General features: G+C 44.0%; 1 protein-coding gene across 1 annotated transcript; it reads left to right on the top strand.

Moving 5' to 3' along the window:
- The first annotated feature begins 834 nt into the window (after positions 1–834).
- abhd15a (abhydrolase domain containing 15a) lies at positions 835–14,840 on the top strand. Its single transcript, XM_030109140.1, has 3 exons — positions 835–1,678; positions 10,385–10,737; positions 11,953–14,840. The coding sequence occupies exons 1-3, from the start codon at positions 1,175–1,177 to the stop codon at positions 12,605–12,607; spliced, it is 1,512 nt and encodes a 503-aa protein (XP_029965000.1). The 5' UTR covers positions 835–1,174; the 3' UTR covers positions 12,608–14,840.
- The last annotated feature ends 540 nt before the right edge of the window (positions 14,841–15,380 follow it).

The raw sequence follows: 15,380 nt of genomic DNA, 5'->3' as shown, positions 1-15,380 counted from the left end.
TCTGTTTTGGAGGCATGTTCTCTGTCACTGAAATGTAGCTTTGATCATTATGAGGAACCACAACAGTCCCGTCATCTGTGATATTGATTGAGCAACTCTGCCACATTGATTCATGGCAACTGGTGCAGTGACAGGTACTAATTATGCTTCAGATCAATATGTTTGTATTTGATATTCTATGTTTTGTCAAAAATGGTTAAAATGTGCTAAAAATGATCATCAGCTGACAGTTACTGTTTCCATAAAGGGTAGTGCAAAACATTTAAGAATTTCCCTCCAGGAAAAATAATGTATTTTCTTTCCCATTCTGTGAAAAAAAACAAAACTCCATTATTATGTTTTGGAAACATGCAGCATGTGGCCCACTGAAAGGGAAGAATTCAATAGGATATATATCATCCAGTGTGTGCTGGCAGAGTGTCGAATTACAAATTCAATCCTGTACAAACAGGTTTTTTGAGGGGTATGTGAAGAATTTTGTAGCAAATACATTGATACATTTTAAAATATGCAATCTGTGACACTGCTTTCAAATAATAAGTAACTTCTGAGTGTTGAAGACGTCTACATTTTGATTTAATATGAAAAGCTGTTAATTCACAGCCTGCTGTCTTCAGAAACATTTAGACTTAGGTTATAGAATTACTTTTGTTCTTTAAATGGAGAGATTCTTGTACAGTTCAGTCAACGTGAGAGTAACTTGAAGTTGTCTTTCCACCCTGGAGGTACCTGCTGTGCTCTCTGGAGGGGGCTGGACCTGCTGGGGGCGTTTCCAGCACTGGCTGCGTGCGTATCGCGCTCCGACTCTCCTCGCGCTCCCGTGCGGCTGAGAGGCGTGTGCTCGCCGGTAGGTTGAGGGTTCAGTGGCTCTGAATGCGCTAAACGTGAGCATTATTGTTTTGTTTGAAATAGCAGTGCGCGTCATAAAGCGCGGAGCCGCGTTTGGAGCGAGCTGGAATGAAAGAGACGCTGCGTAACCGCGGCCGCACGCGCGAAGTGACCGGGGACTGGCGCGCTCTGGCACCGGAGAGGAGCACCGAAAGAAGAGACAGAGACCGAGAAGCTTCCCTTGAAGTGGCTCGCATAATGTAAAGGTTTAGTTGTCAACTTCTCCGGTCCGAAGTGTGGGAAGTGTCCGTTTTCCGCGTCTCTCTGCTTCCCTCCAGCCGTGCCAATGCTGGAATGGCTCGTGGCTTTGTGCGTTGCGATCCTGGTGGTCTTAGTCTGGCCAGGCTCCAAATATTTTGGTCCCGACCGCCAGCCGGATGCTTTGCTTCAAGGACTGGGGTTTTCTCGGCCGGGAGGGGATGATCGGAGCAGGAGGTGCGTCTCGACCCGGGAGGAGAGCGCGCCCGCCGTGGCGCTCATATGCAAACCCTCCGCCCTCGCGAACTACCTCCAGAAACACTGCAGGACCTTCGGCGATTACTCTCCGTGCGTCGGCTGGACGTGGAGGGCCAGCGCTCTCCTCCAGAGCGTGTACGAGACGTGCTGGCCGCACGAGAGCCCGGTGCAGTTTGTGCGGGACAACCTGCAGCTGAGCGACGAGGGGCTGGTGGCGCTGGACTGGGCTGTGCCGTCCTACCAGAGGCGCCGCAGGACGTCCAGCCACTCCACCAGCCCCGTGCTCCTCATCATCCCCAACTCTTTTGGGAAGATCACCAGAAACGTGGTGAAGGTAAGAAGAGCTGTTGAATCACTGATGAAAGCTGCTCGTTGAGGCAGAAGAGAAGAGGCAATGAAAAAAAATATGAGAAATGTAAACAAAGCTGGAAGGAAAACTGGAAGTTCCATTTTCTTTTGTCTTTTTTAAAAAAATTGTGTCTTTGCTTGAACTATGTACAAAAACTTGAGTATCCTAAACATAGAGACACAATTTTCAAGTATAGGTGTTATTTATTGAATGCATTTGATATTTATAACAGTTTTTCCTCAACTTGGGAGTCCCTTAAATCACTCAGAGGTCACAGGAAGGCCTGACGCCTTACCTGTTCAGGTATTGTAAAAAAATGATTTGCATGTCAAACAACGCCAGACTGAGACAATTTGTAGATTCTAAAACAAACCTTGGAAACCATTGCATGCTGTTATTGTATTTTTGTGTGTTTTGAGAGTGGGTGTGTCTGCCTGTGTTTGGCTTCACTGTATTTAAGGATCAGGGCTCAGGGAGTGGGTCTGCAGCCTCACTGAGAGGCAACAGGGAGGGATGGAGAGGCTGGGAGTCAAAGCTGCAAAGCACGTTTTTAAAATATAACCTAAATAGTTGCAAACACAATTATTGATGATTTTACATAAAAACACTTGCAACACTCACAGGGAAGGTTTGCGCCCTTCACCAGATGCAACTTTAGTACCATGGATTCACCAGATGTGTCCTTTCTCAACATCAGAAGTTTAAACAGGAAACACAAACAATAGAAAATGTAAAAAAAAAAAAAAAAAAAAGTAATTTTCAAATTCAGAGGCAAATCAAATCAAAATATCTCCTGGTTGTGATCATTAAAGAGGGTAAAAACAGCTAAAATTGCAATTTTGAAAAGTAATGACTGTTGATAATACAAAAAACCCCCTGAAAAAAACGTGTTCTGAGGACGAAACATGAAGAGAGAGAAAAAGGGTCAAAAGTCAAAATGGTGGCACAACCAAACTAACTAAATAAGCTAAGATCGACTAAAAAGGTAAAAACTGCTAAAAATGTCTACAAAAGTGCAAAATTGCAGTCATGAAACATCATGAATGGATGTTTGGCGTGAGCTACATGAGTAACTCCTTAAGCTGTGTGATATTTTGTGACTAAACGTGTTTTGTGGCTCCAGAAGAATTTTATTTGGTGGGAAGTGACAGAACTGAGTCTTTTTGATGGGAAAGGCTGCAGACCCGTGGCAGGGACAAATTACGGTAAATACACAAATTATTTCCTCTACACACGGAAGAAGGGCTTCAGTTATTCCCTGGATGTGTGTGACGGTGCCGTTACAAATCCGTTTGGCTGTTTGGACGAAGGCAGCGACTTGAAGTAAAGACGTGACGGGCTGAGACGCAGGAAGAGAGCCGAGCAGATGCAGAGGCAGCAGCGGTCTTTCAGCTGCTCTTTCAATGCACTGATTGAGGTAATGGAGTGAGGGATTACAAAGCGTCGCTTGACTTGTGAAGCCCGGGGGAAACGCAGCGCTGCTGTTGGCTCTCTGGAAATACCGGGCACCTGGCATCATGCTTGATTTCATACTCTGAGCTCTGTGTGCAAATCCCTCACAGGCCCTCTGCCAGACTCACGTCAGAAATTACAACCCTGCAAGAATATTGCCACAAAATTAAATGTGCTTGGGATTTAATTAGAGGAATCCATCTAGAAAAGAGAAATTGGTTGCAGATAATTGTGTGGAAAATGGAACACAACAGTGAACGTGAAACAAATTGAGGGCTTTGGAGCATTACACATGAATTAGTGACTTAATTGTCACCATGACAGATGGATTAAAACTAATTGTGGCATTCATACAGATATGTCCCTCCTTTTTCGATTGAACATCCACTGTGGGAGTAGAGAACGTCTGTGATGCCGTCGGACGGTTTTCAGGGCTGTAAGCTGAGGCACCATCAGGGAAAGGCACCAATTAAGGCTGTTTCTGTCACTGGTTACTGATACTGTACATGAAGCAGCCTCAGTGAGTGCATGTGCATGAGAGACAGAGATGAAAAGAGCTCTTGTTTGCATTAATGTACATATACATGTTCCCCTATCAGTGACACTGAGAAGAAACAGGGAAACGCTGCTATTCTGAGAGCTCCCTTCCTCTTTCTAACGCAGGCCATGTGAGCGGTGTGTGACTTTATGAATTTATGAATGAGATATTTCCCCTAAATTATTCATAGTTTTACACGTGCTGTGTTCCATGTGTCTTTCTTTTACTTGGTCTGGATTGGTCCCCATCAGTTTACAGAATGATACAAAAAATGAGACTGTTCAGGGGCTTGAGGCCGGAGTTTAAAACATCCGTCCTGATCCCAGCTGACAGATGAGGGCACATAGAAATGCTGCCAGTCCATCAGAGAAAACACAGAGAGACGTCACAACCTCACAGAGACTGGAGAAGAAATCCACGTATGCACGCTGATTTGAACAAACACAGTTCATATAACCATGAAATAATTTCAGTGTTTTATCTCTCTGTGTTGCTGACTGAATTCACCCACATTATTTTGGGCTTTTACTTTTAGAGCTCACATCTTTGAGTGGTCAGTATCACACAGCTGGACACCGCTGCCAGTGGTTAGCTGTTTCTCCTGTTGCTCACTCAAAACTCTCAGGAAAATCCACCTGTTGACACGGCTAAGCCCTCTAAACAACAACTCACACACTGACAGTCTGAAACTGGCACATTAAGGTTTTATGTCCTGAACTCACACCAAGAAACAGCCCGGTGCCACGGTGAAAGAAGAGTGTTTAATTGATTAACAAAAAATGCTTTTCTAAAAAATTAAGAGAAAGAATCAGTGTTTTATGTCTTTGGCACAAAAGTGAACAAGTTTCTTTTTTTCCCCTCAATTCATAATTTATTACCAAACAACCTCTCTTCAGTCTCCGGAACTCAGTTCACTCAAAATACATCAATCAGGCCAATGTTGTAAAAGTGACTCCAGACATATTATCTTTCCAGTGGAGAAGTTTAAAAACATGCAGGAATATCCCTCTTTATGGCTGTATTTTCAGAAGCCATTAATATTCCTGTAAGCAGACATCCAGGTGCGGCAGACGTCTCGCCTCATATCATCAACACCTGTCTCAGTTTCCTGCCATGTTCAGAGTTTTACTGTCTTTTTTGGTCCTGTGTGCAAAAACAACCAAACTGATTGAGTAACATGGTGGTCAATTTAATTATTTTGTGTTTGTAACATTTTGAGGTGTAGCATTAATCACTTATAATTCACTCAGACTGATTTTCAGACGATTCAAAGCTTCGGGTTTTACAACGAAAGCTTCACCATCAAGCTGTAAAAGTTTGGAAAATTTACCAGTAAAGGTTGATATGAGATCTTCAGAAATACCAGACAGTGCATTGGGTTGTGCTGCTTTCTAAGAAATCTGCATTTTTCAATTAGTTCATGAGAAAGCACTGAAATAATTAAGATCCTTAACTATATGTGTCAAGAAACATTAAGCGCTTATCATATTCTAAAGAAATCAGCATAAAAAAAAGGAAACAATGGTGGAACTTTTTCCCATAACTAATTTAAAACTGTGAAATAATTATATATTTTCGATTCTTTATGCATGAACTGAAATATTTGGAAATGTTATTTGGACCTTCCCTCTGAATCCTCTGTCCCAGGCCTGCTGGTATGTTCCGTATTTAGGCCAGCTATTGACCCAAACAAAGGACGGAGCTCTGCACCGACATGCTCCGCTGTCCTTAAAAGGCTTTTAATCAAATAACATCCTGAACTGAACCGTGGTTATGATGACATGTTAAACTGCGTTATCCCTGGAGGTACAGCTGCACAAGTGATTTATATTATTTAATGTTTGTCACTGGGACTGTTACAGATGCTTTTGAATATTTATCTGTGGATCCTGTGTCTGGACCGAGGGTGTGTTGCCAGTGTGACGAGACCCTGCTGAAGGAATTTGTCACTCAGCTGACAGTTTATCTGCTGGAGCAGAAAACAACTGGAGTCCCTGCGATGAAGCAGACTTCTCTGCTGTGAAAAGCACAACAGACCCAATGAGTGCAGATTTAAGATTTATTCTCAAATAGTTAAATCATTAAGAAAGTAGGAAGTAAAATCTCATCAGAAAGTGGATTAGAGCCACGTTTCCTCTAAGCTGCATGTGAGTTTGGAGCGATGAGATTTCTGTGATCGCATTGAAGCTTAAACCTGAAGCTTTTTACTTGGTTTGGTAATGAAAACACGCCTAAAAGCGAAAAACAAGCGTCTCATGTGTCACATGTGACAGCTGGCAGCACTACTGATCTTCCTGAAAGGACATTGATCTGTATCAGAGGGGATTGTTTTTGTGGTTGCACAGCAATCAGGGCAATTATTTGAGGGACACTGTGAATAATTCTCTGAGCGGCTCAATAACGCCGTCAATACGCACAATGGGAACGCAAGACTAAAGCAGCTGGGTTAGCTCTGACTTAGGAAGATGGCAGGGAGACGCTACACAATCGTTTGAGTTAAACAAAAAAATATAGTACTTTAAATGGTAACCTCAAATCAATTGTTCTTAAGGTTAGAGGATCAGGTAACAGTTAAGGCCTTTAACCCCCAAATGTTCAAGTTGCATTGTGGGGGTATCTTATATCCAATGTGCAGATCTCCTGAAGGGAGTAACTAAAACTTCATGTCAAAGTAACAAAAGTAGTGTTTCTTTTTCTACCTTTGTGCATAAAGGATTGAATTCAGAGCGCTTCTCATGAAGCACTGTGTCGGTGTGTGTGTGTGTGTGTGTGTGTGTGTGTAATACCTGAGGCAGGCAGTCAGGCGTAAGCAGGGCAGAGCTTTTTCACACTCATTTCACCTAATTTCATCTCGGCTGCATTAGATCCATCCTCCAGCCTCGGCTCCAGTGTGCAGCTGGAACCATAACCCGGTCTGTCAGCAGGTTTGGGAATTGAACCGAACTCCGAGGAGATTCATATTCATTTGAAAACATTTCCTCCTCTCATGTGTTTCCTCTTGAAGCGCACTGATTGACAGCGTTGTGGAACAATTTGAGGATGAGGTTATAAATGAAGGAGAAAATTGGGTTCCAGAATAATTTGGAAAAACACAGTGGAAATCAGCCCACATCTATTAGATTAAACCTCGTTTTCATGCAGACCTGCAGAAAATGCCGCTGCGGGTTTTTCTCAGCTGGTAAATATTTAATGCCGTGATTTGCCACTCTTCTTGTGTCCTGCGGGAAATATGCACATTCATAGCAAAACGTAACTCATTTAAAATGTGACGTTAAAGCTACAGAAAAAAAAAAAAAAACAAAGCTTGTGTCTTGCTCCTGTTCACTGAAAGAGTCCTCCTCTTCTCCAGCATGAAGAGAGGAGAGGACACTTTTGACACTTCAGATTCGAAGTGTAGACAGATCTTCTTGCATTTGCAGACACTTCAGCTGGTTATTTAATCTACTCTTAAAGTCCAGAGCGGAGACAGGGCCGATCTCTCATATCCAAGCCCTGGCTGAATGGATAGCTCTCGAGCTCTTGTCATCTGTAAATTGTAAATTCGAGTCATTTTTCTTCTCTGCCGAGTAACAAAGCCTGGCAGCTTTTCCTGAGTTCACTTACAGATAATTTTGTGGGTTTTTTTTTGGGGGGGGGGGGGCAATTGTGTGTTTAGATAGATAGAGTCTCTAATTTGATGTGAAGTGTTTTGATTTGGTAGAAGTAAAAAAATGCTAAGGCAACTGAATTAAACACAGGGTTGACAAACTGTCCAAGCTGTCCCCAGGTGGGCTGGACCTCGATAGCATAACCAGGCTCATGATTTCTGCAGAGTTCCAGCGTTCATGTCTTCACAAACTCACCCTCACAGCACGACACTGCTGGCAGTAACGGAGCTCGCTTCGCTGCGTGACATCCATCACTGTGACGATAACAGTGCATCCCCCAATAAATGACTGAGAGATCGCAGTTACTTTAGTTTATTATAATAGTTGACGTTAATTTTGTTATTTTTACTGAAATGTTATCTGACTGGGTGAAACAGATCCTCTGCTGGGCTGCTTTATAGCCCAGTCTTCCTATGTTTGACACCCATGGTTTATTGGAAATAAGTGCGATTTGTATGGCACCATCAGTAATTTTATTAGAAATTAAAATATGTAGTCTAAACATCTCTTTGGATTTACTGAGCTCCTCACACAGACATGGTTTGATAGATCGAAAGAGAAGCAGAAGCATCACCATCCTCTCACATTGTAATAAATGTGTTATTTGTGTGCTTTGCTTTTGTCCTGTGATGGATTTGTATGTGATTGGCTCAAGCCCCCCTCCTGCGACCCTGAACTGAATCATGACGTGTCTGAGATGGCTCAAGCTTCAGCCTGGTTTTAATAACGTAAAGCTCTGCGCTGACCAGCAAACGATTTCATCTTTGAAAGGTGTGATTTGGTGGGAGTGGCTCCAGCACTACTGAGCTTTAATCTTTGGTTTGAAAATATAAAAGTGAAACTACAAAATAAAATCGATGATGCTTTATTTATTTATGATTTGAAAGATGTTCTCAATTTCTGTAGCGCGACACGAGTTCCTATTTGTCTTTTTGCCGTTACAGCCTCAAAATGAATATAAAAATAGCTCAGTTGGTAGAGCAGGTCGTCTTATAACCGGAAGGTTGGCGGTTCGATCCTTGCTCCCGCAGGCGTAAAACTGTCGTTGCGTCCTTGGGCAAGACACTTCACCCACGTTGCCTGGTATGAAAGTTGTGAGAGTGAATGGTTGGTGGTGGTCGGAGGGGCCGATGGCGCAGATTGGCAGCCTCGCTTCCGTCAGTCTACCCCAGGGCAGCTGTGGCTACAGCAGTAGCTTACCACCACCCAGTATGGTGTGAATGAATAATGCAATGTAAAGCGTCTCTGAGTGTCCTGAAAAGTGCTATATGAAACCAATGCATTATAAAAATAGCTCAGTTGGCAAAACAGTGAGTAATGATGTTTTTCTCTCCAGTGCAGCTGACTGAGAGGCAACATGAGCTCACAGGTTTCCACACTCGCGGCCGTCCAGCTCCTCGGCGCCAGTTGTGCACGCTGCTCAGTTCACGGACGGCTCCACGGCGCCTCGGGGCGGGGCGGCTTGCCTCTCAGCTGCCTGCCGTCATATCACTACGTATCTACTGTCTGGAACGCGAGTCTTCAACAAGGGATCAAAAGCACCCGAGAAACAGAAGGCTTTCCTTTTTAATGTAGTCTCTTTCATTCTCACTTTTTTGGGAAGAAACTTGCACTCAATCACAAGTAGAAATACTTTTGGTTAAAAATGCTCGCGTGAAACTTGTGCGCTCTCAAAAATACTAATTATTATATGCTTTATTATTATACTATTTTTTTTTTTAATATGTAGTGGCATTGTTAATAGCAAGCAGTTCATTCAGTTCACCTCTGTTCAAAGTACATTTTTCTAGCAATAAAGTAATAAAAATGCCACTTTCACAAATAAATGTAGATTTTAATCATGAGCTTTCTTAATAATGGACTCACCGGCTGTAAGAACAAAGATCAAAGCTTTTAATGTTTGTTCACATTGTGAGCATAATCAAAAGTAACTAATGATTTTAAAAGTACTGCTTTAACATTGGTACGATTGAATTCTTTACAAAACACTTCAACTAGTTGTTTGATGTTACTCACATTAGTGTGAGTATTTGTCATTCTCTATGCCCGAAGACAGTCAGCAAAATGAAATAGAGGCCATGATATATCGGGAGACATGGGCAGATCTGTTCTGAGGTGTGTGGAAAAGTGCAGACACAGTACAGTACATCTTCAACCAGCACAATCAAAAGAGGGACATTGAGCAACAGGAGCAACCGGCGAACTGAACTGAAGAACTGACTGATGGACACACTGAGTGGAGGGATCACAAAGCACAGCAGATAACAGCTGTACTGAGAGAAGAGAGCAGGACACAAGGATGGAGCAAGAAAACACTTCAGATGAAGGAGGAGAAGGAAAGTAAACCCCAAAGCATACCAAAGCCACGACACCATAAAATCCATTTACACCAGGAACCTTGAGGAAATGCAGGGAATCGGTAAACTGGGGAAACAGGGACTGGGCCTCATTCAAAACAGAGGCTACAAGGTGGAAATGTTCACTGTCAGATGGAAGTAAACCTTTGTGAAGAGCCATTTTTGAGGTTATCCACCAGTTGATCATTTGACGCCTATAGCTTTCCTTTGTCTGTGTTCTTGACACAAGTGCCTTCAGCCTCTGTTATGATAATGTTTCAAACTCTGCACACAGGACCTGATTTTCCTGCGTGCTTTCCAGCTCTCTTGGTCGCCTGCTAAATCTATAATGAGCTTATGCAACGAAAACCAAATGAGTCCGTTCACGTTAAATTGATCCTTGCTTTTCCCTGAGTGGTGTCTATTTTTGGATTTGTCTGTGCTCTCGGAAACCCGACGTTAATCAAATGCAATGAAGTTGCAGGTTTAAGTTGGCACAACGTCGAAACATTCTTTAGTTTCTGGGTCATTTTGTTCAGTTCAGACTGCAGGATAAGATCTAATGAGTGACTGCTGACAGATTTCCGTGTCATGTTGTGCACGCGGTGTGTAACGAGGATGATATCTGCTGTTCCTGCTGGCCTGTCACAGCCTGAGCAGGTTGTCTCAACATGTGCTCGGACATCCTCACGTCCATTTTGACCTTTTCTCTCCACAGCTGTGTGAGATGGCTCTGTCGCACGGTTACCTGCCGGCTGTTTTCAACCGCCGCAGCCACAACGGCACGCCGCTGACCACCCTGAAGCTGCAGCAGTTCGGCGACCCCTCCGACCTGCGCGAGGCCGTGCGCTACATCCGCTACCGCCAGCCCGCCGGACGGCTGTACGCAGTGAGCGAGAGCTCCGGCTCGGGCCTCCTCCTGTCCTACCTCGGGGAATGCGGGTCGTCGAGTTACGTGACGGCGGCCGGCTGCCTGTCGCCGGTTTTCCGCTGTCAGAGCTGGTTCGAGGGCGGGCTGTGCTGGCCCCTGCAGTGGGCGCTGGTGCTGTACCAGAAGATCTGCCTCAGCAGGTACGAAGGGAATGAAAAGAGCCTCAGGGAAACATCCTCAAGTCAATCTGAATGGATGCAGTGCTTGGAAAAGTATCAATGCTTTGTTAATGTTGTGTTTTTTGGAGTGCATTGACGTGAGCTGGGTTTAGCTCATCATGAGACAGGTTACTGTGACCCCACTGATGACGTGTTGCTGCAGTAATAATCCTGATTAAGTCAAAAAGAACACACTGTAATAGGATTAGATAATTCTCTGATAAGTTGACGGATCTGACGTATTTTTCTGTTTCTGGGGGAAAACACTGACTGTGCTAGAACTTCAGCTCCAAGCGCATCACTGTGTTACACAAGCAAAGTTTGTTTTCTGCTGCAACCCGAAGGGAAGATCAAAGTGAAAAGAGAAGCGGTCTGGGCTACCCGGGCAGCTTGTTGAAAACAGGACTAATCCTCAGTTTGTTAGTTTTTCATTTTGTTCTGTGTTCTTACTGATAAAATTTTTTTTCAGATGTCATTAGTCTTAGGACATAGAGTGAGTGTGAGAGTGATTAAAACAGAGATTAAACCAGATGGAGTCTATTTCTCAAAACACTATTCCCAAAAAAAGGCGCAAACTTCTCCATTCTTGTGTGATGCAGTATTGGATCTGGGCCTGAGTCCTCAGTCTGTTTCCTTTGGCGAGAAGCCTGACTGGTCAGTTCACCAACACCTGAAGGACTCAGTGTGGGATCCATCATCAGCTCGTTTAAGTATGAAAAGATGTCAAATCCAGACTAAATTTCTCGTAGGGGAAGGAGAGGACATTCTGAAACCTCTGTTTGAGAGGAGTGTTTCGGAAAATCTCCATTTCCTCCTGAAGCTGACAGTGAGAGAACATTGTTTCATGCTGCTGCTGCGGTGTGAATACTCACCCGCAGTGTATTAATTTGCAAAGAAAGGAGGCTGCCGCACACGTGGACTTGCAGAACAAAACAAGCGCTCACAAATGATTTACTGGAAAGGCACAATAAGGAAAACAATCTAAGTTACTGTAGCAACAGATGGCCTGTTCCTCCTCAGTTCACTGATGCTGAGAAACATCGTGATCCAGGTAGACTTCCTCAAATCAAGGCCAATGGGGAATATGAGACCCAGCTGCTCCATTACTGATTTAATGTTTTTCACTTGTTGTCTCCTGTGTGTGCGCGTGCATGTGTGCGCGTACATGTGTGTGTATATGGGTGTGTGTGCGCACAGGTACAAGACGGTGCTGAGTGAGACCATGCAGACAGACGGGCTGTTTTCCAGCTGCTCCTTGCGTGGCCTTGAGGAGGCGATCTTCTGTCAGAGTGAACGTTTCAACTCGACATCAGCATCAACAGGGATGAGCAGCAGCAGCGGCGGCGGCGGCAGCGTTTCTCCAGGCGCCTGGGATGCTTACTGGGAGCGCAATGAACCTTTGCGAGACGTGGACGAAGTCGCTATTCCTGTTCTGAACATCTGCGCCCGGGACGACCCGGTACGCGGAGACACCCAGGCCACCGTCCCCCTGGAGCTCTTCGAGACAAACCCACATTTTTTCCTGCTTCTCACTGAGCGCGGAGGCCACTGCGGTTTCTCCACCCGGTCCGAGGGCGGCGGAGCCGGGCCTGCGGCCGCACCGGGCAGCGGGACGGAGAGACAGGGGAGTAACTGGAGCCACAGGGCCCTTCTGGAATTCTTCAGGGCGACCACAGACTTCTTCAACGCAGAGGAGAGAGCGAAGCAGCTCGCCGCCAGGAGGAGGGGGCTGGGCGGAGGAGCGGTCGGGAGGGCTTTTCGCAACCGCAGCGTTAGTACATGCAAAAGAGTGCCAGCTTGTTCCCATAATATCCATGCCATTTACAACTGGCAGAGGTCCTACACACGATGAGGAGGATTAATGGACATGAAAGGTGCCCTGTGGAGTTTTACAGCAGTCAAACAGATCGTTAAACCTTCTTTCCAGTTTTTTTTTTTTTTTTCAACCCTGGATTATACATTGTTTACATCCACGTTTATAAAAATAGGCTTCTTTCTCAGCAGCCCTGCGTCTGTGTGGCTTGATCTAGGATGCCATTGGTATGGCTGTGTGTCAACGCCAAGAGAAAACAATCCCGGGGCTGAACTTGCAGCACGATAAAAAGTCAAAAACTCCACAGGGCACCATCAACGGTCTGCATTGATGCTCTCCGATGGATTTTGGATTTGCACTTTGCCTGTGTGACGTTCATCCACAAAGTGTTATGACAACCTAAACTCGAAAGAAAAAAGAAAAGAAACTGCTGGGGCTGTGAATTATCACAGTAGTGAGTGGAAGTGCTGCCCTTGTGTTCCCCCTGTTTTTTAAGCTAAAAACCACTGAGATAAAAATAGACTGGCCCTGTAACTGCATTGTTGTGGTAGTTATATTTAACTGCTGAAGTGTTGATGCTGAACTCAGTATGAAAAGTCTATTTATTTTTCTACAAACAGACTGAAGTGTCTTCAGTGCCAGCGGGTCAACAGTCTTATCACACATACAGTACGATCACTGATTCAGCTCATCTGCCTCACTGTTTAAACAATAACGTGTCAATCTGAACTGCCACAGTCCAGTAACAACATTATAACCAGTATTGTGTAGTTCCCCCTTTATTAGCGCCATTCTGCAAGAGCCGATGCTTCTCTATCAGAACCAGGATACATTTCCGGGTCAGTTTGAGCTTCAGCGGTTCATCTTCACTTCCCACATGCGTGATAGTTTTGACCGCCTGAGACCCTTTGACTGTTTCACAGCTTGATAAATGCTGTTAAAATGGCCAATATTGGTGGTCAGTGTGACCGCAGGTGGCTGGAATAGTGATTACGAGCATAGTGAAAGGAAACCAGTGGCAGAGTGTAAAGAGTGACGGGAGCAGCAGAGCGTGGCGGACCAAGAAGACCACAGTGTCGCTTCCTGTGTCAAATCTCAATTTGACACTTTGTCTTATGTCAAGTACTGTATTTAATGTAGATTCTGTACAAAACTTGACACAGCATGAATGTAACATTGATCAGCCGTAATATTATAACCACCTGACCTATTATTGGCAAAAGCGGCATTCTCCTCTGCTCCCGTTTCAGCCACAGTAACTCCCCACACAGGCCAGTCTTCACCTCCCACCCACACGAATGTCATTTAGCCACCAGTGTCTTTTAGCACTGTCCACTGCTTTTCCTTTCTTGGAGCCGTTTTGATTAGCAGTGGCCACTGCAGATGGGAGCATCCCACACCACTTGCAGTTTCCCATCACCATGTGGAACTTATCCCATCAAGTACATTTCCCACTTCTAAATCATCAACTTTGTGGACACAGTGTGCGTTATTTGCTTCAGCTGTTAGTGGTTTAAGTGTTATGACTGGTCGGAGTATTTATTGGGGAGGAGGCATCATGTTTATAGACATAAGAAACCATTTGAAATGACTTAGTTATAATATTTAAGGAAGGAATTCTCTGTTTTCATCTATTATCATTGTGCAAGTTAAACAGAGTTTACTGTGAATGTTATTAAATGTTCTCATGTGTGATGGAAAATATCTGTCCAGCCCCCAGAAAAGAGGAACTTGTTTGTGATTGTTAGCCAGTCTGCTTTTACAGGAAAATGTGTGTCATGTGCTTTTGGTATTTTAATGAAGTGTAAGGCTGGAAACATTTAGTCTGATCTCCCCTTTCATTACATAAACTTGGCACTCCACGTATTATTTCCCTCGCTGATCACAGTCTGCAGGTGGTGAGGGAGTTGGTGTCATCTGGTTTCACACTGTGATGAAGAATTCAAGACTTTTCATTTCCATAAACCATTCCTCCACGGTTTGATCGGGACTAATAAACATTTTATGTCAGTTCCCAGAGGTGGAGCGACTTCAACTGGCAGCTTAATGATTTACCGAGCAGGGAAAGGCTGTGGTCTATTGTATCCAGCTGCGTACGTCAGCACACCAAACCACCAAACACTGTCTGTAAAATGAATCTTCTGGAATTTAAGAAAACATGCTACACACGTTAAATGCCATCTATTGAGTCATTTTACCCATTTATGATTATTTGATACTGTAAAATTTTTTTTTTTTTTGGCCTTAAAATTGTAATAAAATGTACAAGTGAGGGTTTTGTCACTTTTTACTTTAAGTATTTGTGTGTTTGACGGTGCTGAGGAGCTCATGTTACACTCATGACATTCTGGTGAATCTTATCAGTAACCAAATAATCAATAATAACGCTGCAGAAATAGAGATCACTATAACAGCATATGTGCCCACAATTGTTGGTTCTTGAGTTCTGAAGACATTGCGGCTAGAATATTTATATTCAGTCAGTTTTTGCAAGTAAATATTGTCAGAAGCATCAGAAAGGATTAACACAGTTTAACAGTAACATAATGGAGTGAGTGATGGCAAACTTTCCTCTGGATCTTTTTATGAGCTACATGTCCTTAAAAAATCAAAACTAAAAACATTAATGGGTGGTTTTCTCCTGAACAGATTCCCATACAGCCACTATTTTGCATAATGACCTTGTTCCACGTAGCAAATCTCATTGAAGTTACACTCTCAGGTCTTGTCAAGCTCTCTTTGAGTCAGTGTGCAGAGATACGCCCTATTATAGCACAGTGCCCACAGCCATTCCGATTCGGAGTGGTGTGTG

Source organism: Salarias fasciatus, chromosome 14 (assembly GCF_902148845.1).
Source record: "Salarias fasciatus chromosome 14, fSalaFa1.1, whole genome shotgun sequence".
NCBI classification, from domain to species: domain Eukaryota; kingdom Metazoa; phylum Chordata; class Actinopteri; order Blenniiformes; family Blenniidae; genus Salarias; species Salarias fasciatus.
Note: the sequence above shows the minus strand (reverse complement) of the source record. Positions and strands in the feature narration are given on the sequence as shown.

What these genes read in the sequence shown, in the direction of transcription:
- abhd15a (XM_030109140.1), top strand. Translation starts at nt 1,175, where the DNA reads ATGCTGGAATGGCTCGTGGCTTTGTGCGTTGCGATCCTGGTGGTCTTA. An exon ending in TCACCAGAAACGTGGTGAAG is followed by an intron (nt 1,679 to 10,384) that starts GTAAGAAGAGCT and finishes TTCTCTCCACAG; the next exon opens with CTGTGTGAGATGGCTCTGTC. An exon ending in CAGAAGATCTGCCTCAGCAG is followed by an intron (nt 10,738 to 11,952) that starts GTACGAAGGGAA and finishes GTGTGCGCACAG; the next exon opens with GTACAAGACGGTGCTGAGTG.